At 40.5% G+C, this 26,386-nt stretch overlaps 1 protein-coding gene across 1 annotated transcript in view; it reads right to left on the reverse strand.

Annotated features, from left to right (window-relative positions):
• Window positions 1–1,804: 1,804 nt before the first annotated feature.
• The window catches only part of LOC135217317 (midasin-like), a 236,269-nt gene continuing 211,687 nt past the window's right edge, over window positions 1,805–26,386 (reverse strand). The window contains 3 exon segments of the mRNA XM_064253103.1: window positions 1,805–3,044; window positions 16,925–17,129; window positions 19,830–20,018. Of these exon segments, the coding sequence (XP_064109173.1) occupies window positions 2,107–3,044; window positions 16,925–17,129; window positions 19,830–20,018 (1,332 nt within the window). The 3' untranslated portion in view covers window positions 1,805–2,106.

The raw sequence follows: 26,386 nt of genomic DNA on the forward strand, positions 1-26,386 counted from the left end.
TGGGTGTAAATAAAAAATTATTAGGAGTGGGTGGGTTACAAAATAGTACGTGTTCAATATCTTTTGAATGAAGGCCGTGTATAGCTGAAAGCTTATGTTGTATTTCAATAAGTACCAGTAATGAAAATGTTTGAGCAAGGTCTTGCAAACTGCTGAATACAGTAACCTTCAGTTATACAAAAAATAAAGTACCAATTATACTCTGCATGTAGCTACTGTTTTGCACACATATATCGTATCTTGCATAGATTTCTTCCAAATCTGTGTGCGCGTGGCTGTCTGGTTAAATGGAAAAGAAAGAAAAGAGAAAGCTCCTTTCTCTTACTCTCTCCAACCATCAGTCTCTTTCCCTTTCTTCTCACTAATAACAGCTTTCTCTCTCTCTCTCTCTTGCCTCCCAAACAACTGCTCTTTTCTCTCTCTCTCACTCACTTCTTTCATCTCTCCTATCTAACACCCCCTCTACTCTCTCTCTTCCTCTCGTTCCTTTCTCTCTCCAACAATCACTGTCTCTTTCCCTCTTTCTTCCCACTAATACCTCTCATTCTCTGTCAACCCCCTTCTCAAACTCCATCCTCTTTAATGGCATTGAATTTTACCTTATACTAGTACTCTTTTTCCAAATGATAAGTCATATAAAGACAGAAATTATGTATGATAAATTCATAAAGTAACTAAGTCTATGGGCAGAACCAGCTTCGTTTCAGGGAATCCCATCTCACCCCCACCCACTTAGGAGGCGGGGAGGTAGGACGAAACCCCATTATAAAAACATGCACATATTCGAATGCAATGTTGTGTGTCAAAATTTCAAAGCAATCAGTGAAGAACTTTTGGAGATTTTAAGATTTTGGAAAAACGAACATTTACATTTTTATTTATATATACAGATATTATGGCATACAAAATTTATGAGATCCAATACATAAACTTTGGTAAATATGCACCATTTTGTTCATTTACTACAGAACAAACCTTTAGAATGTAAGGGAAAAAAATTCTCTAGTGCCTGCTGAGTAAAAAAAAAAAAAAATAAAAAAAAATAAAAAAATAAATAAATAAATAAATAAATAAGGATTTTGGTGGCAACAGGACCTAGCCAAGATGGCAAAGGAGGTGGGCATCAGTTTCTCTTCAACTGCCTTCATAGGTCATGCTGTTGCCCTCTGCCAAGAAGCAGGTTGTTTTTGTCCCTGCCCGCATTACACCTTAGTGTTCTGGTTTATTCCTTCTTTTTTGTTGTGTTCTGTGTGAGTTGGTGCTTTTTGTGTGTTTTACTTTGAGGATGCAAACCCTCGAATCATCTAAGAAGCTTCCCAAGCCTCAGAGAAATGCCCTGGGATTGGTAAAAATCCTCGCTCTTCTTTTCTACCTGCTTTGGATTTAGATTCCATTCTACTTGTAGCAAGTGTGGCTCTAATAACTGTAGTGTAAGTAACCCATGTTCAGAGTGTGTTGTTTGGTCTCCTGAGCAATGGAACAATTATGAGAGGAAATTGGTGACACAGTCTTGGGAAGGCTTTGTGCCTCCAATGGCAGCGAGAGCATCCATTCATTCTTATTCTGGCTCTTCTAAATTTATCAAAATCTCCTCTTGTTACTTCTTTCCTGGAAGATTTTACTCCTTCGCTTTCTTCTTTTGCTTTGTCCTTAGAAGATTCGATTTGTAAATTTGTATTCATAAGGAGATAGCATTTTAAATCTTCAATATCTTCCAATATTTCATAAGGCTTCAGGGAAGACTACTGAATTCATTTTTCTAAATTTCAAGTTCACCTGCGCAACATATAAAAGATAAACATAATTGTTTGGAACATTTATTACTGAAAAATAGTCAACTCTGAATGCAAACGTAATTTCTACAAACAATAGTCTGATACCTCACACCTCTTTTGGTTAAATCACACTTTAGTACTGGAACATGCTGTAATTCTAATGCAAAACATAGCTAGTCATCTCTACTTCTTGATTTCATTTACAAAGTAAGCAAGTAAGCAAGTAAACTTTGCTAATTTAACAAAAACAGTATAACATTATAAAAAAATTTCTATTAATATGTGACATTAAGAATATTATACAACATTGCTCCAGTAACTACTCACTTTCTTAATGTGCTGCATCTGCAGTTACAAGTTCAAACCACTGTCTCAGAGCAGTACACAAAGCATCTGGTAATGTATTAATGTCTCTAACAACAAGGAAAAAGGGGAAGGGGAATGAATCTACTAAATTGGTCATTTTTCCATCATTATACACTAAGATATCATAAAAAGAGTACTTGTTATCCTTTGCATCTAAGACTAGGAATACTATAAATATTCTGTTGGCTCTTGCAGCCCTCACAGCAGCCTTTACGGCTTTAGATCGTGTATGAGTTTGTCCATCACTAAGAATCAATAACAGCTGGGCTGTATCTGGGTTTCCATGACTGCTACTTTGCCGAGAACAAGTTAGGAGAGCAACACTATCCTCCAGCAAACGAGCAAAGTCTGTTACTTTTTGGTCAAACTTCAAGTTTGAGAGAACCTGGCTACCAGCAGCTTCACTAAACGGCTGATCAAGTGGATGCAAAATTCGAGTTGATGCTCCAAAACTAATAACACCTACTTCTCCAGCTTCAAGCAAAGTTAATGCTCTTGTTACCAGTGCAATACTCTCTATGGCAAGACTTCCAGCATTAACATCAATCATGGACTCGGAATCATCCACAGCAACCAAAATTTGATAAGTTCGCTTAGAGGGTTGAGTACGTCTTAACCATATCTTATCTTTGCGAAACTCTGATGCAATGTAAGGTATAACTTTACGCATGTTAAGCCTTTTACCAGTCCTATAATCCCCCTTTAATCTCGAAGACTGTGTCGGTTCCAATATTAGACGTAACTGTTCACACAACTGTAGTGCCATGGGTGCTACACGAGCTTCTTGCCGAGACCAACTTGAACTATATTCTTCTGCGTTTTGACTCTTTGTGACTTCTATCTGGCGACGTGTTCCTTCAACATTCTCATCAAAGTCTGCATCCTCTATGTCCTCTTCATTTTCTGAAGTTTCAAAATTAAAATTTTAACTAAAATTAAAAGCAAAAGTATGAGGAAATAACACTGAAAAATTAAAAAGTAGTACTAAGCAGCATACAAAAGAATTGCCAATTCACTTATTGCTGTATAAGAACTAATTCTGAAAAAAATATAGAACATTTTTTAATAATTTTTTTCTTAATACATACTGGTTAATATGCATTTAAAAAGACAAATTTTTAAATAATTTGTATTTTTCATAGCTAATGAACCTGAAGTCTTAACAATAGAATAATCTTCTAACACCATATTTAAACCGGTTAAAACAATCGGGAATCTGTGGCATCTGACAACTTGTGCATATACAAGGTGGAAGCTCGTCACGGACCGGGTTCGGGACCTCGAGATGTCAGTCTCTCTTCCAACCCACAATATGAGAGAGGCGGCTAGAAGTGGGCAGTAAACAATACGACCTCAAGTTTGTTAGCCATGAAAAATACCAAATTTGTAACTAATTTGTATTTTTCATAACTAATAAACCTGAGGTCTTAACATTAGGATTTACTAGCGCCAAGCTGGAAACCAGTAGAATTAAAACTACACTTGTGAGATCCTGGGACTATTGGCATCTATACCAGGTCACGGGGCATGTATACCCAGAATGCCCACGGCTACCTGTGACCCACCAGTTATATTTCTAACCCAGTTTAGACTGCTAGAGGGGTGGTTCAAGGTGGGCCTTTACCTGTTCTGTTAAGACCTCAGGTTTGTTAGTTATGAAAAATACAAATTAGTTACAAATTTGGTATTTGTTCATATACGGAACAAACCTTCGGTCTTAACATTAGGATAGACTTACTTATTGGAGGGAGGTAAGTCTCTACAACTGACTGGGAGTTTGCCACCTTATCCATTTCCGAATATATAGGGAAATTCTAAGAGAATGGACAATGAACCTAGAACCAAAGATATATGTGAATCTATTGGTTTCCCTCCCATTCTATGGTTTACTCTTGTCCCTTGCAACTGGATCCACCCTCATCCCTCTCTTTCCTATTATCTAGAGGGGTGTGTTGCTACTGAAAAGTATATCACAACCTAAGATAGCTTCACAGTATGGCTGACCACCTCACCTGCATCTAGTCCGTTCCAGGGCATGACGGTACTCTCCTTCATATTGCCCGTAGTTAAAGGAGTAGGAAGAAAGTAGGAAAGAAAAAAAAGACCAGTCATCCCATTCATTCTACTTTCATACCTTCATCTTAGACTAGACGCAAACTGACCCGCCAGGGGTACTGGATGAGCTTTATCACTTGTTGGGCCGCCACCACTGGACCTAAGGAAAAAGTGTCCAAGGATCTATGGGCAACGTCTCAAATAAAATGAGGTGAAAATTGTTTGGCGTTTCCACACACCAGCTTTCAGAATTCTATCCACAGACATGTTCTTCTTAAATGCCAGAGAAGCACTCAAGCCCCTGATGTCATGAGCTCTAGCTCCCACCTGGCTATCTGACCCTCTGTCTTCTGTCATATATGCATTTCTGATCGTCTCCCTTAGCCAAAACGATATTGTATTCCTGGACACTTCCTTCTTGTTCCGTCCTGTACTTACGAACAACCTCTGGCACCCCGGCCTGAGGTGCGTTGTTCTTCTTAAGTACTCCCTTAGTGCCCTGACGGGGCAGACTTTGTCTACAAAGTCTGCCAAGGAAGGTATGGTAAAGGAGTGGAATCTGCCATCTACTATTGTTGGGTTTTGGGTCTTGGTCATGAATTCTGGAACAAACTCAAATACGTACCATTGACCTCCAACTTCTCGAGTGCTTTACCATAGAAGACAGGCCATGTAGCTCCCCCACCCTTTTGGTCGAAGCCAGGGCCAATAAGAAGACTGTCTTCAGGGTCAGACTCCTATCCGTGACTGCCTTAGTGGTTCGTAGGGGGGTTTTGTCAGACTACTCAGTACCATGGTCAGATCCCAATCTGGGGCTTTTAGTTCCTTTGGTGGACATGACTGTTCAAAGCTCCTCATCAGCATGGCCAACTCCGATGAAGACGAAATGTCCACTCCTTTCATTCGTAAGAATGAGGCTAGAGCCGCCCTGTACCCCTTCACTGCAGATACAGACATATGCTTTTCTGTTCTGAGATATATCAGAAAGTCTGCTAACTGCTGAATAGTGGTACCGCGTGGAGACAAGTTCCCTCTACGACACCAATCACAGTATGCTGACCACTTTCCTTGGTATACTGTCGCAGATGATTTTCTGATATTTCCTGCCATCTGAGTTGCTGCTTTCTGTGAAAACCCTCTCGCTCGGAGGAGATACTTGACAGTCTCCACCCGTGAAGCGATAGGGACTTCACCGACTGGTGGTACCTCTCCATGTGCGGCTGACACAGTAGGTTGCTCCATGGGGGTAACTCTCTCGGCACATCTATTAGGAGTTCCAGTAGGTCTGGAAACCACTCTGCCTTCGGCCACAACGGAGCTACCAGGGTCATCTTGAGGTTCTGAGACCGCATTACCCAGTTCAGAACCTGACGGATTAGACAAAATGGAGGAAATGCGTACATGTCCAGATTGTCCCAAGGGTGTTGTAGCGCATGTTCTGCTACTGCCTCTGCGTCTGGGACTACCAAACAATACACTTCCAACTTTTTGTTGTACCTGGTTGCGAATAGGTCTATGATCAGTCCTTCCCACAACATGAGCATCCTGTCCACTACCTGTTGGTGCAAGGACCACTCCGTTCCCAGAATCTGATCCCTGCGGCTCAACTTGTCAGCCACTATGTTTCTTTTTCCCGAAATATACCTGGCCCTGATGTCTACCAGGTTCTCTACAGCCCACTGATGAAGTTGAACTGTCATCACATGTAACTGCCGAGAAACTAGGCCTCCTTGTTTGTTTATGTAAGCTACTACTGTGGTGTTGTCTGACATCAATACCACTGAGTATCCCTTTACTCTCTCCCTGAATTCCTGTAGAGCTAGAAACGCTGCTTTTAACTCCAGCACGTTTATATGGAGTTCTCTGTCCTTGCAACTCCATTTTGCTGACACTATCAACTCCTCCATATGGGCTCCCCAGCCTTCTAGTGACGCATCCGAGAACAGCAAGAGGTCTGGAGAGGATTGTTGAAGGGGGACACCCACTGTCAGATTGTCGTCGTTCATCCACCACAGCAAGTCTTTCCTCACTTCTGCCGACAAGGGAATTTGCTCGTACGGGTGATCTACTATTGGTGACCAAAACTCCTTCATCCTCCATTGTAGGGACCGAAGGTGTAGCCTTCCTTGTGGTACTAGCTTCTCCAGGGAGGTTAGGATTCCCAGTACCACCTGCCACTGTCTTGCTGGCTGTGTTTGTTTTCCCAGAAAGGCATTCACCACTTGTTTGCATTTCTCTATTCTTTGGTCTGTAGGGAATACTTTGGCTTCTGTTGTGTCTATAACCATTCCCAGATACTCCAAACATTGACTTGGATCCTACTGCGACTTCTCCTGATTTATCACAATACCTAGGCTGTGACAAAGCTGCAGGAGGGTCGCCCTGTCCCTGAGTAATTTCTCCCTGGACTTTGCTATCACCAGCCAATCATCCAGATATCTTATTAGCCTGATCCCCTGAGCATGCGCCCACATCGACACGAGAGTGAACACTCTTGTAAAAACTTAAGGAGAAGTTGTCAATCCGAAGCACAGGACCTTGAATTCGAAAGCTTTCCCTGCAAGACTGAAGCAGAGAAATTTCCTTGAAGACTGATGGACTGGTATCTGAAAGTATGCGTCCTTCAGATCGACTGTCAGCATAAAGTCCTTGATCCTGACTGCTTGTAGAACCGTTTTTGGAGTTTCCATTTTGAAACTGGTTTTCCTTATAAACAGATTCAGAGTTGACAGGTCTATTACTGTCCTCCACTCCCCGTTGGTTTTGGGTACCAGGAAAATCCTGCTGTAGAAGCCTTTCAAAGGACTGCATACTTGTTCCACAGCTCCTTTTTCCATCATCTTCTTCACTTCATCCTGCAGAATAATGGCCTTCTGAGATTCGTGGGCATAAGCGAAGTGGGGTAATGGCTGATCTGTCAGGGGCTGGGTTACCTCGAACAGGATCAAATACCCGATCCTGAGAACATCCACCACCCACTACTCTGCCCCTAGTTCCTGCCACACCTTCCAGTGATTTGCCAGGCAACCCCCCACTGGTGTGGCTGAGTGATGAGAGGCACCCATCCTATCTTCTTGAGCCTCTCCCTCTTCCCCTACTGCCCCTCCCTCTGTTGTTTCTATTGTGAAAGGGCCGATGAGTTAGCCTCTTTGGGGAAGAGGGTCTTGTGGCTCTATTAGGGATGTTATTGATTATATATTGTATAATTGTTATGGGTATAGATAAGTGTGATTATATATTGTATAATTGTTATGGGTATTTTATGCATTGTTGAAATATGGTGGGTGTCCTATATATAGACAACATGTGGTAGATTCTAGAAGGTGTCTGTTGATGTATTTAAGTTGTGTTGTGACGTCATAGGCTGTGACGTCATAGACAAGATGGCGGCGGCGTCGGCAGGATGTAAACAATAACACGGGGGAGTAGAAAGCACGTGTTGGTGGTGTGTGGTTGGTAGGGGAGAGCTCTCTGTCTGGTAGGAGTTGTTTTTTGGGTCGTAAGTCTTGTGGTGCTGGTGTTTTAAGGTGATTTCTGGAGTGTACTGGAGTTGGAGAAAGCGTACAGGTGGGTAGATTATTCATTTTTATAGAGAAAGAAAGGAGTTAGGCTAGGCCAAAATTCAAACTGGTAGCAGAGCGTGGTTGATCAAAGATGCCTGGATCCGACAGTGAACAAAGGGAGACTACTAGATGGAGAAGGGAATGTCCTAGGTTTAGCGGGATACAAGAAGAATACAAAGAATGGGAAAGGTCAAGCCGAGAATGGCTATTGTATGTATGGAGAAGATACAAAATACCGGCGATAGAAATGAGAATGAGCTTAAAAGGGAAGCCCGAGAGCTAGTGGAAGCATTAGATAAAGATAAACTTACTGGTACAGAGGGTCCAAAGTTAATCCTAGAGAAACTAGATAAAGCCTATCTAAAAGACTCGGTAATGGAGAATTACGGTAGAATAAAAAGATACCTTCTAATAAGAAGAGAATCTAGTGAAAATATGGCGGACTATTTAATTAGATACGAGAAGGCAGCATCTGAGTGTGAAAGAGCAATGGGGAAAGGCGCGCTTGAAGGCGAAGTCAAGGGGTATCATGTAATAGAGCAAGCAAATCTCACGGAAATCAAAAACAAATGGTATTATCGGCTTGTGGGCAAGAAAGCTAGAGTACGGAACAGTGTCGCAAACAATGAAAAGACTATTTGAGGGATTAGGGACTAAAGAGGAACGGGAATGGTGGGGTTCGTCAGAAGGCAATGCCAGTTCTGGGAGAGGGAGGGAAAACCAAAGATATCGGGGAAGATGGAACCGAGGAAGGGGTGGTAGAAATCCTATAAAACAAAGAAGGGAAGGTAACAGTATGTGCAATATGCAGCTCAGAATGGCATTGGGCTAGGGATTGTCCTCAGAATTTTCATAATAGGAAGAAAACTGAAACAAGACTAGAAGAAAATAAGGTAAAAACAGAAAATGGGACAGAAGAAGAAGAGGTTTATGTAGGAGAAGTTAATAAAATAGTGGAAGCATCATGGGAGGTGGTTGATGCAATTTTGGACACAGGGTGTAAATCAACAGTTTGCGGGGAATTGTGACTAGCACGTATTGTCATGGATTTGAGTCAGAAGAGTTGAGGAGAATGAGGGACACTAGGACAGAGTCTAATAAAGTGTTTAATTTTGGTGAGACATCTTATAAGTCCAGAGGAATAATAGAAATACCTGTGATACTAAAAACAGAAAGTTTTATTTGAAGACGGAAATTCTGCAAGGTGATATACCCTGGCTGATAGGTAAGCAAACCATGAGTAAAATGGGTATGACCCTAAATTTGAAAGAAAATTGTGTCATAGTAGAAGTATTAGGGGGAATGAAAGTAGAGTTAAGAGAAGACGAACAGGGTCATTTAAGAGTGCCTATAAGGAGGAGGAAGGTAGAAGAATTATTACTGGAGGGTTGGAAGGGAAAGAATCCGAGGGAAATTAAGAACACAATGAAGAAATTACATTTACAGTTTGGTCATGGAAGTGGAGATAAAATATGGAAGCTAACAGAGGAAGCACAATGGAGTAATGGGTTAATCGAAAAGAAAAAGAGGAAATAAGAAAGTTACTAACGGAACTGATTAAAATTGTGAGGTTTGTAAAAAATACAAAAGAAACCCCGCCAAACCGGTAGTAGGCTTTTCTTGGAGTAAAACGTTCAATGAAGTCGTAGCGATGGATGTGGGAGAGATAGAAGAGAGAAAGTTCTTGGTAATAGTGGATATGGCAACGAGATATTGTCAGGCCTGTTGGATAAAAGATAAGAAACCAGAACTATAATAAAGATACTTTTTTGAGTGCTGGTTTGCTATATTTGGAGCACCCTCCAAAATATTGTCAGATAATGGGGAGAATTTCAAATGAAAAAGTAAGGAGGATGGCAGAAAAATGGAATATTAAAGTATTAGCCACAGCATCAGAATCTCCGTGGAGCAACGGATTATGTGAAAAGACCGTAGGCATGATCAAGGGAAGTGTAAGGAAGATGATGGAGGAAGAGGAAGTAGATTGGTCCCTAGCTTTGAAATGGGTAGTGAGTGCTAGGAACTGTTTAATGAATAATGGAGGTTTCTCTCCCAACCAATTAGTATTTGGAAAAAACCCTTCACTGCCTAACCTAATAGGAGAAGAAAGTTCTAGTCCTGCAAGCAGAGAAAAAGGGATGGAAGAGGGTATGGTAAGGGACACACTGAATGCAATGCACAAGGCCAGAGAAGCATTTATAAAAAATGAGTCCTGTAATAAAATAAGAATAGCGCTAAACAAAAACATCAGAGAACATAAATTTGAAGAAGCAGTGGTAGGAGATGAGGTATTCTATAAGAGGGAAAATGAAAATGAATGGAGAGGACCTGCTCAGGTAGTGGGAGTATCGGGGAAAACAATAATAGTCAAACATGGGGATTCTTTAAGAGAAGTAGCTAGGATACATGTGACAAGGATTCAACGACGATCACCAGATACAGAAGAGATATCGGCTAGAATAGATAAATCCCATGGGGTGAAAGGTAGGTCAGATGGCCCAAATGAAGGGAAAGTAGATTGGCTGGAAGGAGAGGAGATAATGGGTGAGAGAAGGAATGCAGACACAGAAGAGACTATAGAAAGAGAGGTGATAGAGGAAACAGTGGAAGATAACGGGCAAAGTGGGTCAATAGAAAGCGAGTTAATGGAAGAGATACCAAAATTCAAAAAGGGAAATAGAGTTAGGGCTATAAACAATGATACAGGACAAGTAGAAGAATGGACTATTTTAGGTCTTGCAGGAAAAAGATCAAGCCAAGCATGGGCTGATTCGTACAATATACGAGACTCACAGTCAGGTGACAAAGGGTGGGTTAACTTGAGGGATTATAGTCAGGTAGAAAAAATTGAAGATGAAGAGGAGGTGTTGCTGGGATTTGAAAATAGAAGCATAATGGAAGCTAAAGAAAAAGAAAAAGAACTTCTAAGTTGGAGAGATAACCAGGTATATGAGGAGGTAAATGATGTTGGACAAAAAGCTATATCTACAAGATGGATAGTAACTGAAAAGATAAAAGGGGGGAAAGGATATGTAAAGCAAGATTGGTAGCTAGAGGGTTTGAAGAAGAAATGGCTGAGTGGGAAAAGGATGCTCCCACATGCAATGCTGAAATTTTAAAATTCTGTCTAACCATAATAAGGTGAAAAATTAAAAAGGAATTGTTATACATTGGATGTCAAAACTGCATATTTACAAGGTGACGAGATACAAAGAGAAGTGTACTTGAAGCCACCAAGGGAAGATGGTTGGAGGGGATATGGAAGTTGAAGAAAACAGTCTATGGGCTCAAGGATGCAGCAAAAGCATGGTATTGTAAAGTGGTGAAAGTAGTGAAGGAGCTTCAAGGTGAGAGAAGTAGACTAGAACCTAATATATTCTTTTGGAAAAAGAACAATAAATTGGAAGGCATTTTGTGTACACACGTAGATGATTTTTGCTACGGAGGAACTGAAGGATTCTTAAAGGAAACGATTGGGAGATTGAAAGGGAAATTTGCAAGTAGGAGAACAAGAGAGTAAAAGGTTCAAGTATATAGGAGTAGTAATAGAGCAGAAGGAGAATAGATTTTCCCTTAATCAGTGGCAGTATATAAATTCCATAAGAGAACCAGAGGCTAGAAGATATACGGGTAATAGAGTGCTAGAACAAAAAGAGTTAACAGAGTACAGATCAGTGGTAGGACAGCTGAATTGGTATCACTACACACACACGATGCCAGAAATATCATATGATATTAGCGAATTAAGTAAAGCATTTAAAGAAGGAACAACTCAGGATATGAAGAAACTTATTAAAATTGTGAGAAAAACTAAGAGCATGATGGGCGAAGTTACAATAAGTGAGATGGAAGAAGAAAGGGTTTATTGGGAAGCCTATGCAGACGCTTCATTTGGAAACATAGAAGATGGGCCATACTCAACGGGGTTTATATTATTTCTTTGACGGATGGGAAGAGGAGAAGTCCCATATGGTGGAAGTCTAGGAAATCCAGGAGAGTGGCAAAATCCACCATTGAGGCTGAAGCCCTGAGTGTTGGGGAAGCTGTAGAAGGATTGATATATTTCAAGCATTTGTGGGAAGAGGTAGTAGGAGGGAGAAATTTAGAAGCCTTGGTTAACACTGATAGTAAAACACTAATGACCGCCATCAAATCGAGCACTGGTGTAAGTAGCAAGAGATTAAAAATAGATATTGCTGCAATAAGGGAAACCATTGAATCCGGGGAAATAAAGGAGGTGAGATGGATAAAAGGAAAGGAGCAAGTGGCTGATGTATTAACTAAAGCAGGAGTTTCAGGGGAATGTATTAGAAATTATGTAGAGGGTAAAGAGTTGGAGGACGAAGGAAATTAAGAGGGGGTAGGGAATACTAGGTTAGGAAAACAGTCGGAGGGGAGGGAGAAAGAGATAAGTGTGATTATATATTGTATAATTGTTATGGGTATTTTATGCATTGTTGAAATATGGTGGGTGTCCTATATATAGACAACATGTGGTAGATTCTAGAAGGTGTCTGTTGATGTATTTAAGTTGTGTTGTGACGTCATAGGCTGTGACGTCATAGACAAGATGGCGGCGGCGTCGGCAGGATGTAAACAATAACACGGGGGAGTAGAAAGCACGTGTTGGTGTGTGTGGTTGGTAGGGGAGAGCTCTCTGTCTGGTAGGAGTTGTTTTGGGTCGTAAGTCTTGTGGTGCTGGTGTTTTAAGGTGATTTCTGGAGTGTACTGGAGTTGGAGAAAGCGTACAGGTGGGTAGATTATTCATTTTTATAGAGAAAGAAAGGAGTTAGGCTAGGCCAAAATTCAAAGTTATGTCTCCCCTCCAAAGGAGTAGCTTGACTGTTAGACGTTTTCCTAACTGCCTGCTGCACCAACCTATCGTTAGTGTCCATCCTTCTTCTATCTATTGCCTCTTCCAGTATGACCTCTGGCAACAGCAGTTGCGACTCCAAGATATCTCCATTCCTCATCGCTAACAGGGAATCCAAATCCACAGTGCAGCTTAGTCTAGCCAACGCTGCATCTCTCCTCATTAGCAGGATATTTGCCCAAACATTGGCACTTACGTTTGTCAGGTACGCAATCGCCTTGGAACCCGACTGTAGTAATCTAATGAACAATGATTCATCCACTACTTTTCTTGTCACTTCCGAGGATGCAATCTTCGCCACTGCTGTTGACCAAAGATCTAACTAAGAATCAGCCTGAAAGACAGAAGAAGCTGTTGCTTCTAACGTAGCAGCCTCTTGGTACTTCATCGAAGGGCAATCCATTTTAACCTGATCCAAGGTTAATCCAGGCCTTAATCTTACAACATTAGGGTTCACTTGTCTAGACAGCAAAGGGACCTTTGGTGTCGTATAATATTTCCTTTGCTTCATCATTGGAGGGGGAATAAATTTAAATGATCTATTAGATCTTAAGGAACTATCCCTTCCTGCAATCTTTTTGCATTTACGTGTTGTAAGACAGAATCCGCATGACTCGAACAAGGCAATTCATACGACACCTTGGTATCCCTTTTTAATCCAAATGCCATGTCAATTCCAGGAGGAAGCATACTGGCCAGTGTTTCTATCTTCTCCGAAAGGTTATTGAATTGACGAATCAAATCAATCACCTCTGCATACGAGGCCAGAAACTCTTGGTTTTCTCCTTCCTCCGGCTCTAATGTACTGTTCTCCGTCACAAGGGATGTTGTCTCGCCCCTATCTTCTAACAAATGGCCCGGAAGTCCACGGCCGCCTGCCCCTACGGCCGCGGTCTCTTTGATCTTTGCTGGCCGCCGTTGGCTTGATCCCGAATAGTTAGCAGGGGAACGAGAACGCCTCACTCTTTCTCTGCTCTGATCTAGAGCGAGAATCTCGTCTAGATCTCCATGATGAAGGCTCCCTTGAAACAGATACTATAACTTCGTCTCTAATAGTATTGGTATCGTTTACGAGCGTCGGAGAACTTGGCCTTGATCTTTCATCCAGATGGACACTGCCTTCCACGAACGTATCCGCCAAGGTTGCCAAATCCCTATTCTTCTTACTTTTAATAGGAGCCTTATCATCCTTCGTACGTATTTTGAATGGCCTTACGGGCGAAACTGGGACCTGCATTCTATCCTCTGCTGCACCTTTCGCCGCCAACGTCGATTTTACCAGCGGTATCGTAGTCTTTGTAATCTGAACTGGCAACTGCGCATCGGCCGCTAGTCCGTCGGCCGTCGCCCCTCTCGCTTGTTCGGATTCTTGTGAACGGCTTCGTCTGCTAGCCTTGTGCCTACTAGCCACTGACTTCCCGACCTTCCTGCTGACTTGGATACGACGGTCTTGGTCTGAAGATGAAGAAGAATTGATTCTTCTCCTCTTAGCCCGAGGATCAGTCGCGAACTCCCGAATCCTCCTCCAACGCTTGACTGGCGCTCGCCGTGACGTTATCGGACTTAGCGATGACGCCGAACTAGAGGAAGAAGACGAAGAAGGCGAATCACACCTTTTCTTTTTGTCTCTCTTATCCATTCTCTTCTCTATATCCTGTAATTTCTGCATTACAGTTTGCACTGTCGAGTCAGAAGGCGTATTAGAGTCTGGGTGCAGCGAAATAGGCCGAGAAGCAGTCTGTGACGTCATCACGCCTGCCATATCGGTGTGTGACGTATGTTGTGACGTCACCCCTCTCGTAGGGAGAGACTGTGAGGCTTCTGCTGGCAACCGCACGTTTGCTGCCAAACTACCTCCCACGTTCTGCATCGCTGTAAACATCGAATTTGAATTTGATGGCGTAGCCGCGGCATTAATTCCCATAAATTGCAAGCCAGGGGGATGAGGAACATTCAGCGCTGCCGGACCCTGCTGGAACCGTGACGCCATATACTGCGCATGCAAACCATCCAAGGTTGGTATGCCTGGTAGGCCTAGCGCTGACCACGTACCGTCCAACCTATGCGCTTCAGGAGCCGGAGCCTGGAACAAAGATGGCGGTGCTCCCCCTCTACCTGCTGGGAACAAAGGAGCGTGCATATTATTCATAAAATTACCCAAGACCCCTCCTGACATTTCCGATACTGAATCGCTAGGAGAAACCGAAGGTGTATGGGACAAATCAAAAGCAAGTGGAGAAACATATGGAGCAGCCTGGTTTATTGCCGATACAAAAGAAGCCGGTAAGGTTTGGTCATCCAAAGATGGCGTCACCACCTTCCTTTTGTATTGGCCTTTCTCATAGAACTTTTTCCACTGTTCCACCGACCAACCGCGACAAACAGAACATGGATTAGTAACCGTACATACGTTTCCCTGCACCTACTACACGTTGGATGAGGATCCCTCGACACCGAAGTTAAAAATCTAGAACATGGAAAGCCACTGACTCCTGGGCATTTCCTTTGTCTCCTCTTCGAAACGGCAGACGATCCCGATGTTGAGGCAAAAATCTCCATCATACCACTTATACACTCTTCACTCACACTGAGCACACTCGGAGAAAGAAAAAGTAATAAGAAATGAAAAATGAAATGGATAAAAAACGGGCAAACTGAAAAACCGGCTTTAAATCAGATAGACAGTAAACACGTCTTACCTTAAAGGCGGTAGGAAAGTAACTGGTGGGTCACAGGTAGCCGTGGGCATTCTGGGTATACATGCCCCGTGACCTGGTATAGATGCCAATAGTCCCTGGATCTCACAAGTGTAATTTTAATTCTACCGGTTTCCAGCTTGGCGCTAGTAAATCCTAATGTTAAGACCGAAGGTTTGTTCCATATATGAACAAATACAAATTGATAAAAAATTTGTCATTTGTTCATATAAGGAACAAACCTTCGGTCTTAACAATATCATACACTTATACTTGGAGGGAGGAACAAGTACCCTAAACTGGCTGGGAGTTCAGCCCACCTGACCACCCTTTCTAGAAGACTGAGTTCTAAAGAAGGGGGCCTGAGCCCATGAGAAAATAGATAAGAGAGTACCTAAAAACACTGCCTGCTCGGTTTAAACACAGTGAGACATGGGTTCCGTTTCCGACGGCTTGAGATAAGTGAAAATTGGCAATAAACGGTTACTGGTGCCTCCGTTAGGTATATACTGGCGCCAATAACAGGAAATCGGTGCATTTTGGTGCTGAAAATTGCCAAAAAGCTGGACAAGCACCATAAAACTGAATTTGTATATTAATAAATATTAAACACAGTATATTCAATATATAATAGAAACAACAAAAGAAAAGATTGAAAAAGAAACCCACAAAATCAAAGATTGAAAAAGAAACCAACAAAATCACTCTGTAACTTGTTTACTTCTAAGTATTTACATTTAATTTTACTCCACTCTCGAGTATTTCACCCCTATCTGTGGCCCATTTTCAAGAGATGTTTGGGATGTCAGCCTGGGTCAAGGCCCAGCAGTCTTCTGGAACTTCTTCTCATTGAGCTGTCATTTATGTGAAGGCTGTTCTGGTTTCATTGAGAGTTGCTAATCCCCTCTTGTTGCTCTGATATCCTGAGCTGATGGTCAATGGGATTAACCCTTGTGGTAAGGGAGTGATCACCAAAAGTCTGTTTGGCAGAAAACCTAATCTCCAGGTCAGCAGGGTCAATCTTAGCTTCTTTTAATATCAAAGCTCGGCTTATGGGATCTTCTGAGGTAAAACCTTAGTTTTCTTCTATTACTTTAATCTCTCTGATGAGTAAATACTTAAAAGTAAACAAGTTACACAGTGATTTTGTGGGTTTCTTTTTCAATCTTCAGAAGAAAATTGAAAGAAGTTTTTGTTTGGTTTTGGTTTAAAAGAAAAGATACCATTGGGAAAATTGAGTTTAACGACAGTCGGGCAAGAACTCGTGAAAACATATCTGCATCACATGACAGTTAAAAGCAAAATGGAATGTTCACATTTGGCCAGGCGGGTCTCCCCGCTTATTGGGCGGTAATTACTGCCTAAACACCTTGTTCAGTTTTAACGGATGTGTTCCAGGCTTCGCCATAAGCAATTACTATGGTAAAGGACCAAAGGTTTATATATTGTGTTGGAACAATTTAGCTTTATTCTGTTTTTTTTCAACATGATTTATTTTACTCGTATATTAAAGACAAAAATGTGAATGTATAATTTCTGAAACACACTTCATGTTAACATAAATTTTAAATATTATACTGCAATGAAAGTACTCACCTTCAGGCAACAAAGTGTGGAAATATGTCTCTGGTGGTCTTTCTACAGTTGACTCTAATATAACCTCTCCCTCAGTTTCCATATATGTTTCACCATCACCCTGAGGATCCAGAGTTTCATCTTTACCCTGATCATCATTCTTTTCCCCTGCTTGCCCAAGAGCTTCTTTTTCTGCATCGGCAACTCCTGTCTCTTCTTCTTCCACCTAATAATATTAAAAATATAATTAACGGAAAATCCTGTCTTTATGATAAAGCTTACCTTGGCAGACATAAATTAGGCAAATCTTTGGGATAACAATGAAATGAAGTATAATGCTAGATGAAGAGACAATCTTTATGAACTTTAATACTCAGAGAAACAGGTCTTTCTTTCCTTTCCAAAACACCTATGCAATGTGTCCTGCCACTGATACACATTCTATTGGAACTATAATCTCCTTTGCTTTCTGGAAACCTTTCTCACTTGTGATATAATGGTGAGGTGAAGTTAACAGAGTTGTTTAATGCAAAAACACCCATTACAGGCAGTCCCCGGGTTACAACGGTGTCGGCTTACGACGTTCCGAAGTTACAACACTTGTCAATAGACGTTATTTCCAGGGTTATGACGCATGTTCCAGGGTTACGATGCCTATAACGCTCATTTGGGAGATGAAATATGACACCAAAAATGCAAAATAATCAATATTTGAAGGTTTTTTGATGAAAAATGCCATAAGAGTGCAGTTTACATAGTTTTCAATGCACCCAAAGCAAGAAAAGTAAGGTTTTCTTAGGATTTTTGACGATGTTCCGGCTTACGCCGATTTTCGGCTTACGACGCATCTCAAGAACGGAACCCCCGTCGTAACCCGGGGACCGCCTGTATTCACTTTTTTTATTATATTAAAATAGTTTAACCAGACCACTACTGAGCTGACTATCAGCTCTCACAGGGCTGGCCCCAAGGATTGGATGAAATACCAGGTCTAGGCCACAAGTCTAGAACTGGGACCAAATAGGTAATTTGCATGATGAAGAACTAAAATGACATTTAAGAGAGACTGTATAAGGTATATGCATTTACACTGGAATACAAGTACACATTAAGCACATTTGCTCCTTTCCAAACACAAGTAAACATCAAGTACATTGTTCCTTTCCATACATACATACATACAAAAAAAATAAATCACTAAAAAATAAAATACTTTAAAATTTAATTTTTTAAAAATCATTAAACCCTTTAGACTTTGTATTTTCTATATTTTGTCTATTAAAATACAGTCTTATGAATGGTAAAATTGGAAGGATAAAAAATGTGATAAATTCTGACAAAATTTCCCCTATTGAGTTACTTCCAAAGGTTGATAATCATTTCTTAAAGACCCATTTTATACTATTTAGTACAGATAACAATAATATAAAAACTATTCTTAGGTTATTGTGCATAGTATACTTACAAAAACTTAGCTAAACATGCTGGTAGCAACAAGGAATCAATCTTTCTCTTTCTCTGTACAGTAGCTCACTGAGATAACAGATTAAAGTGTCAGAGCTGACCAAACTATAAAAGGAACCCTGATATTTCATTGTACTATATATATATCCATGAATGTGTGTTTTTGCTATAAAGTCCAAGTTATTTATACCCTGTACCCCTTAAACTAATGTAAAATGCTTATAACTGGCTATTTTAACATTTCACCACCTAATTTGATAGTTTTAAAAAAAATATATGATAAATTATCATTCTAAAACAATTAGAAATAATTTCAAACAGAAATACACCCCAAAATATCCCAACATCCCAAGATTCATCTTTTAGCAACTTGCAATAAAGCTTATATATACTTTGCATTTACATTAACAAAATGTACCCATAAAGTAAGATAGTACAGTTTTATTGTTAATTTAAATTATAAACTGTAGGACAGTGAAAGCCTTAGCATAATTTTTATACTTAGAAGCAATGTAAATTACTAAAAAACAGTAAAAATAAATTTTAGCTGTCTGTACCATAAACATGGGAAATATTTAAGTAAAGTAACAAATAAAAATTACTGTATCTACTCGTGATTTTATTATCATCTAGTGTACTAATCTCTTTTATCCCATCTTCTAGTTAAATACATTATAAATGTAAGAGAATGATAAACATATTGTTGCTAGCCTTACAACTGAAGGAGAAACAGCTGTTTTGCTAAGAACTAATGAATTGCATTTCAATCATTGTACGATGGCAAACAATTACTGTAGTTGTTACAAATGATGTTAAATAGAATAGGATTGATATATTTTTACACTATCCCATTTGCCATGGAGAAAAGTTGTAGCTGAGGCTGAGAAAACATTGTTCAAGTTGCATAACAATAAATTATTGTGTATCTGCAACATGAATTAAACTCTCATAAACTTTGATATGCTATCAAACTGATCATAAATAAAATTGGAGAGAAAAGTATTTTAATCAAATCTACCGAGTATAAAAGAACACATTTTACTCTTGTTTTCATTCCAATAAAAGATGAACATATACAGCTTTAAAATAAAAGGCCCCAGCATTATCTACTAAAGAAATATTGGCGATCCTGTTTTACAGCACTTGTCTAACGATGACGATACCTGGATTTTCGGTGCCAATAAGTATTGATTCCTGGTTAATGGTGCTATTATCGTCAATTTTTGGTTATTGTCATGCTGTTACCTAACCCATAACCCTGGGTGATACGAGCCTATCAACGCATCGCATATTTTTTTTTTATATTTGTTGTTAGGCCTGAAAATGTTACTTCTACCATAATGTTCTACAGAGATTTTTATTTTTGTTGTTACAAATAAAAAAAAATACTATTGAAAAATACACAGACAAACTTTGCTGACACTTAAAATATTAAGTCATAGTAAATATAAAAGTTATTCACCTCCATAGGTGTCTCCATCATTTCTTCTTCTTCTTCTTCCTTCTCCTCATCTTGTCTATCTGCAGGTGCAGGGGCTTCCTGTGCTTGCTCCTGAGTGCCTGCATCAACCATCTGAGCATCCATGTGGTCATCAGCTTTGCTTATGTGCTCATATGAAGAGCTCTTTTTTTGCTCACTGTCCTCTTCTTCCTAAAAGTAAAATCTCAAATAAACCATGGCCTAATTTAATTCCACTTTAAATAAAATTTTTCTTTCACTAGAACTGATGGGTAATATTCTGTTATAGTAATATAAGTTTCTTAGTTAAAAATAGTATTAAATTTAGTTTTAAAAGATAAACACCTGGATATGAAAACTAATTTCTGCGTTTTGTAAAGATGGAAATACATCACTATGGGTAAAAGGTCACCAAAATAATTTTGCCGACAACCATCAATCAGTTCACTTACACAGTCTTATGGAACACAAAACTGTATTTAAATGTTAACTAAAGGCAACCCTTATTTGCCTTATGTTAGCAAACACTCCTTTCTCAGTGAGATAAGTGACACAAAGAAGCTAATTTCAGTTTTGCTGAATGAGAAAAATTAACAGTAGTATAGAACTGATATTTTTTTCAATCATGATTCTTGATCTCAAGTTTTTAGAATATGAAACTTATTACCAAAGGCTAGGTTAAAATTTGAAAAAGAGACTGTAAGAGGACATCAAAAGCATTAAAATGTTTACACTCATAAATTATGAGCAGTAATAACTATAAAATAATTTTACGATCTTTTAGGCAGCTGGCTGTGCAGCTTTGTGATCCTACAATTTATGTGCCTTGGCAAACTTACCTGTGGCACAGCATATTCAATATTTTCTGACTGCTTACCCGTTTAGCAATATCTTTCTTTGACTGCTTCTGGTGAAGGTAATTTTATGTGATGGGACTAATTGTGTACTTCTGTAGCAGAATACAGTACTAATTGTATTTTATTTTAGTATAATAATACTAATAATAATAATAATAATAAAACATTCGTATTTGAAGGAATTTCTAATGATAGTATCACTGACATCACCAGAATATGACAAATTTTTAAACAATTTGTATTTTTCATAACTAACAAACCTAAGGTCTTAACATTAGGATAATACTAGCGCAAAGCTGGAAACCGGTAGAATTAATAAAAAACTTGTGTGATTCAGGGACTATTGGCTTTTGTACCAGGTCAAAGGGTATTGTAGTTCCCAGAATGCCCTTGGCGTCCCGTGATCTATCAGTTACTCTTCCAACCCAGTTTAAACTGTTAGAGGGGTGGTTCGTGGTGGGCCTTATATGTTAAAACCTCAGGTTTGTTAGTTATGATAAATAAAAACTGATTAAAAATTTGTCATTTGTTCATATACAAAACAAACCTTTGGTCTTGACATTAGGATAGACTTACTTACAGGTGGGAGGTAAGTCTCTATAACTGACTGGGAGTTTGCCACCTTTATCCATTTCTGAATAGATACATTCGAAGACAATGGACTACAACCTCCGAACCAAAGATACATGAGAATCTATTGGTTTCCCTCTCTGGGTGTTTTATACAATACCATAGCTTATTGCACTTACAGAAGACGGAGAGTTATCCGTCCTCATAAGCAACTCCAGTCCCTGTACATGGATCTATTATCAACCCACTCTCTTCCTATTTTTGAGAGGAGTGTATTGCTATTGAAAAGTATCCTTTGCTCTGGATTACCTTTACAGTGTGGCTGTCTCCGTCACCTGTATCTAGTCCGTTCAAGCTCATGATGGTACTCGCCTTCTTACTGCCCGTAGGTAAAGGAGTAGTTAGAAAAGTAGTAAAGAAGGAAGACCAGTCATCTCATTCATTCTACTTTCATACCTTCATCTTAGACTAGACACTAACTGACCCGCATGGAGTACTGGATGAGCTATACCACTTGTTGGGCAGCCACCACTGGACCCAAGGAAAAAAGTGTCCAAGGATCTATGGGGAACATCTTTTAAATAAAAGGAAGTGAAAGCTGTTTGGTGTAGAAAAATACCAGCTTTCAAAATCCTCTCCACAGACATATTTTTCTTGAATGCCAAAGAAGCGCTCAAGCCCCTGACATCATGAGCTCTAGCTCTCTCCAGGCTATTTGACCCTGTCTCCTGTCATGTGTGCATTCCTGATCGTTTCTCTCAACCAAAATGATATTGTGTTCCTGGACGCTTCCTTCTTGTTCTGTCCTGTACTCACAAAAAGCCTTCTGCGTTCTTCTTAAGTACGCTCTTAGTACTCTGACAGGGCATAGCAGCATTTCTTCAGGATCATTGTCCACAAATTCTCCCAGAGAAGGTATGGAAAAGGTGTCAAATCTGCCATCCACTACTGATGGGTTTTGAGTTTTGGCTACAAATTCTGGGACAAACTTGAAAACCATTGACTTCCAACCTCTTGAATGCTTCACTACATATGACAGACCATGCAGCTCCCCCACCCTTTTGGTTGAGGCTAGAGCCAATCGGAAGACTGCCGTCAGGGTCAAGCTTCTATCTGTGGACTGTCGCAATGGCTCGTATGGGGGTTTTGTAAGGCTGCTCAGTACCATGGTGCAATCCCAATCTGGGGCTTTTAATTCCTTTAGGGAACAGGACTGCTCAAAACTCTTCATTAACATAGCCATTTCCCATGAGGAAGAAATGTCCACACCTTCCATCTGCAGAACCAAAGCTAGAGCAGTCCTGTATACAGACATATGTCTTTCTGTTCTGAGATATATAAGAAAATCTGCTAACTGTTGAATAGTGGCTCTGAGTGGAGACAAGTTCCCTCTATAACACCAACCACAGTACACAGACCACTTTCCTTGGTACACAGCTGCCTATGACCTTCTGATAAAAGCCTCTCGCTTGTAGGAGATACTTGACAGCCTCCACCCGTGAAGTGATAGGGACTGCACTGACTGGTGGTACCTCTCCACGTGAGGTTGACAAAGTAGGTTGTTCCATTAACTCTCTCAGCACATCTATTAGAAGTTCCAACAGGTCCGGAAACCATTCTGCCTTCGGCCACAATGGGGCTACCAGAGTCATCTAGAGGCTCTGAGACCGCATCACCTTGTTCAGAACCTGACAGATTAGGCAAAATGGAGGGAATGCGTACACGTCCAGATTGTCCCATGGGTATTGTAGTGCATCTTCTGCTACTGCCTTTGTGTCCGGGACTACTGAACAATACACTTCCAACTTTTTGTTGTACCTGGTTGAGAATAGATCTATGATCAGCCTTTCCGTCAAGATGAACATTCTGTCCACCACTTCCTGATGCAAGGACCACTCTGTTCCTAGCATCTGGTCCCTGCAGCTCAATTTGTCAGCAACTATGTTTCTTTTTCTTGGAATATATTTGGCTCTGATGCCTACTAAGTTCTCTACAGCCCACTGATGAAGTTGAACTGTCATCAGGTGTAACTGGCGAGATACTAGGACTCCTTGCTTGTTTACGTAGGCTACTACTGTGGTGTTGCGACATCAATACCACTGATTGCCCCTTCACCCTCTCCGGGAATTCCTGTAGTGCCAGAAAGGCTGCTTTTAACTCCAGCACGTTTATATGGAGTTCTCTGTCTTTGCGATTCCACTTCCCTGAAATCAACAGCACCTCCATGTGCGCGCCTCAATCTTTGAGTGACGCATCCGAGAACAGCAGGAGATCCGGAGAGGGTTGCTGAAGGGGAACTTCCACTGTCAGATTGTTGTCCGACCAAAACTTCTTCATCCTCCATTGTAATGATTGAAGGTGTAGTCTCCCTTGTGGCACCAGCTTCCCCAAGGAACTTAGAATTCCCAGGACTACTTGCCACTGTTTTGCTGGCTGTTTGTTTTCCCAGAAAGGCATTCACTGTGTCTATAATCATACCCAGATACACCAGCCTCTGACTGGGATCCAACTTTGACTTCTCCTGATTTATTACAATGCCTAGGCTGTGACAAAACTGCAGAAGGGTATCCCTGTCCCGAAGGAATTTTTCTCTGGACTTTGCTATCACCAGCCAGTCATCTAGGTATCTTATTAGCCTGATCCCCTGAGCATGTGCCCATGTCAACACAAGAGTGAATAACCTTGTAAAAACTTGGGGAGACGTCAATCTGAAGCACAGGACTCTGAATTGGAAAACTTTCTCTGCAAGACTGAAGCAGTCATGGAAGACTGATGGACTGGGATCTGAAAGTATGCGTCCCTCAAGTCTATTGTCAGCATAAGTTCTTGTCCCTGACTGCTGCTAGAACTGTCTTTGGGGACTCCATTCTGAATCTGGTTTTCCTTATAAACGGATTCAATGTTGACAGATCTATTACTGTCCTCCAATCTCCATTGGCTTTGGGGACAAGGAAAATACGGCTGTAAAAACCCCTTGACGAAAGCAATACTTGTTCTACAGCCCCCTTTTCTCCATCATCATCTTCTCTTCCTCTTTCAGAATAAGAGATTTCTGAGATTCCTAAGCATAGGAGAGTGTGGTAATGGTTGTTCTGTCAGGGGTGGGGTCATGTCAAATGGAATCAGATATCCGACTCTGAGAATATCCACCACCCACTGCTCTACTCCAAATTCCTGCCACACCCTCCAACGATTTGCCAGGCATCCCCCCACTGGTGTGACTGAGTGGTGAGAGGTGTCCATCCTATCGTCTCGAACCTCTCCCCCTGCCCCTAATACCCCTTCCTCCGTTGGGTCTATTGTGAAAGGGCCGATGAGCTAACTTCTTTGGGGAAGAGGGTCTTGTTGACCTATTAAAGGTATTATGTATCACTGGTCTCTTTTGAGGTAACTGTTGATATTGCCTTACCTCATTAGAATTAGCCTGGCTTCCAGATCCTTTCCTAACTGCCTGCTGGACTAATCTGTCGTTAGTATCCATTCTTCTTCTATCTATAGCAGCTTCTAGTATACCCTTTGGCAACAGCAATTGCAACTCTAGGATGTCCCCACTAGCACTAGCATACCCGCTGGAAGAGACTATGAATATACACCTGACAGGTGTCAGGGAGGTGGGGGTTGGAAATCTCAATAACACTGCTGCACCCTTACTGTGTTTACAAATGTGATACCTATCATTGGTGGACTCGGTTATCGGCGATCCGGTTTTATGGCATTTGTCTAACACCATAAAGTTGGCGATTTATGGTGCCATAATGGGCTGAGTTCTGATTATGTATCGGCACCACGAGGACCCTTATTGCGCCATCAGGAGCCCTATGGCGTTCCGCAAGGCACCAATAATGAGTTATGGTGCCCTAACTTACCTAAAAGTGGTGTCATAAGCGCCATTATGTTGCCAAAAAATCACTGAGTTTCGGTTAATGGGGCTTTTCACTTATCAGAGCCCCTGCCGATAATTGGGAACTGCCTGTATTACCATTTGATTCCTCTTCTATTGAAAATTCATTTTCACGGATATTTTTTTTTTTCTTTTTTCTTTGTATGGTGTTTTTACGTTGCATGGAACCAGTATGGTTATCCAGCAACGGGACCAACAGCTTTACGTGACTTCCGAACCGCATCCCTTTTTTTTATTTTTAACAATTTTTTTTTTTTTTATAATTGAATCTTTCAATGTTAGTATGCTATAGGCAGTCCCTGGTTATCAGCGGGGGTTCCATTCTGATTGTTTGATGATTGGCAAAAATCACTGATAACCGTAAATTGATGACTTTGGCACTTTATGACTCTGATTTTTGGCAATTTTCAGCACTAAACAAATGCCATAAAACTGGATTACCGATATCTGGGGACTGCCTGTGTTAGAGGGTATGATATCATGTTTATTTTGGGTTTTCTACCATTGGCATGAGAATTTGTTTGTATGTTTATAATATCTTGTTCTTTGTTTATTGTGCTCATTGACATATTGATTTTTAGTTATACTTGAGAAAGATTGGTTTTTGGATGTGTTACTGACTCCTCTTATTTTTAAGCTTGAGTTTAGCTTCTTTGACTGTCATTTCTTTCTGTTCCATTTATTAACAATAAATTTTGACCAGTTATCTGGTCCAAAGAGGTAATCAAAATGCACCAAAATGGATTCATTCGGTAATTTTTGTTTCTTTCAGTCCTTGTTTCATGTATGCTGCTTGTGTATTGGAAATATTTATATTTTTCTGTATTGGTGCCAAACTGTTGAATTGATGGGGGGTCAGGAAGATTGCTTGTCTCTAATTTAGATTTATTGTTTATTATGTATGCTTCCATTGTAATGATATTGGAGTCTACCCATTCTTTTTTTTTTAAATTTATATGCACCCTAATGGATGTTCTGGACTTGAAATTTTGCTTGGAACATGTTGTTCCTTTGTAGCATTTACACTGCTTGAATTCAGTCATACTAAGGAGATCTGGGAGTGATGTTCCAATAGTTATCACTGTGCTGGAATTTTTCAATCATGGGGCCCAGGGGTACTTAAATCTTAAGGTCTAATTTCCATAAAAATTAGGGAAAAAAAATCTGTAAATCTTAAACAGATATTATTGGCTTTTTATGAAGTTCAATCTTCCTCTGATGGCACAAGTGGG

The sequence above is a fragment of the Macrobrachium nipponense genome, chromosome 7, assembly GCF_015104395.2.
Source record: "Macrobrachium nipponense isolate FS-2020 chromosome 7, ASM1510439v2, whole genome shotgun sequence".
Taxonomy (NCBI): domain Eukaryota; kingdom Metazoa; phylum Arthropoda; class Malacostraca; order Decapoda; family Palaemonidae; genus Macrobrachium; species Macrobrachium nipponense.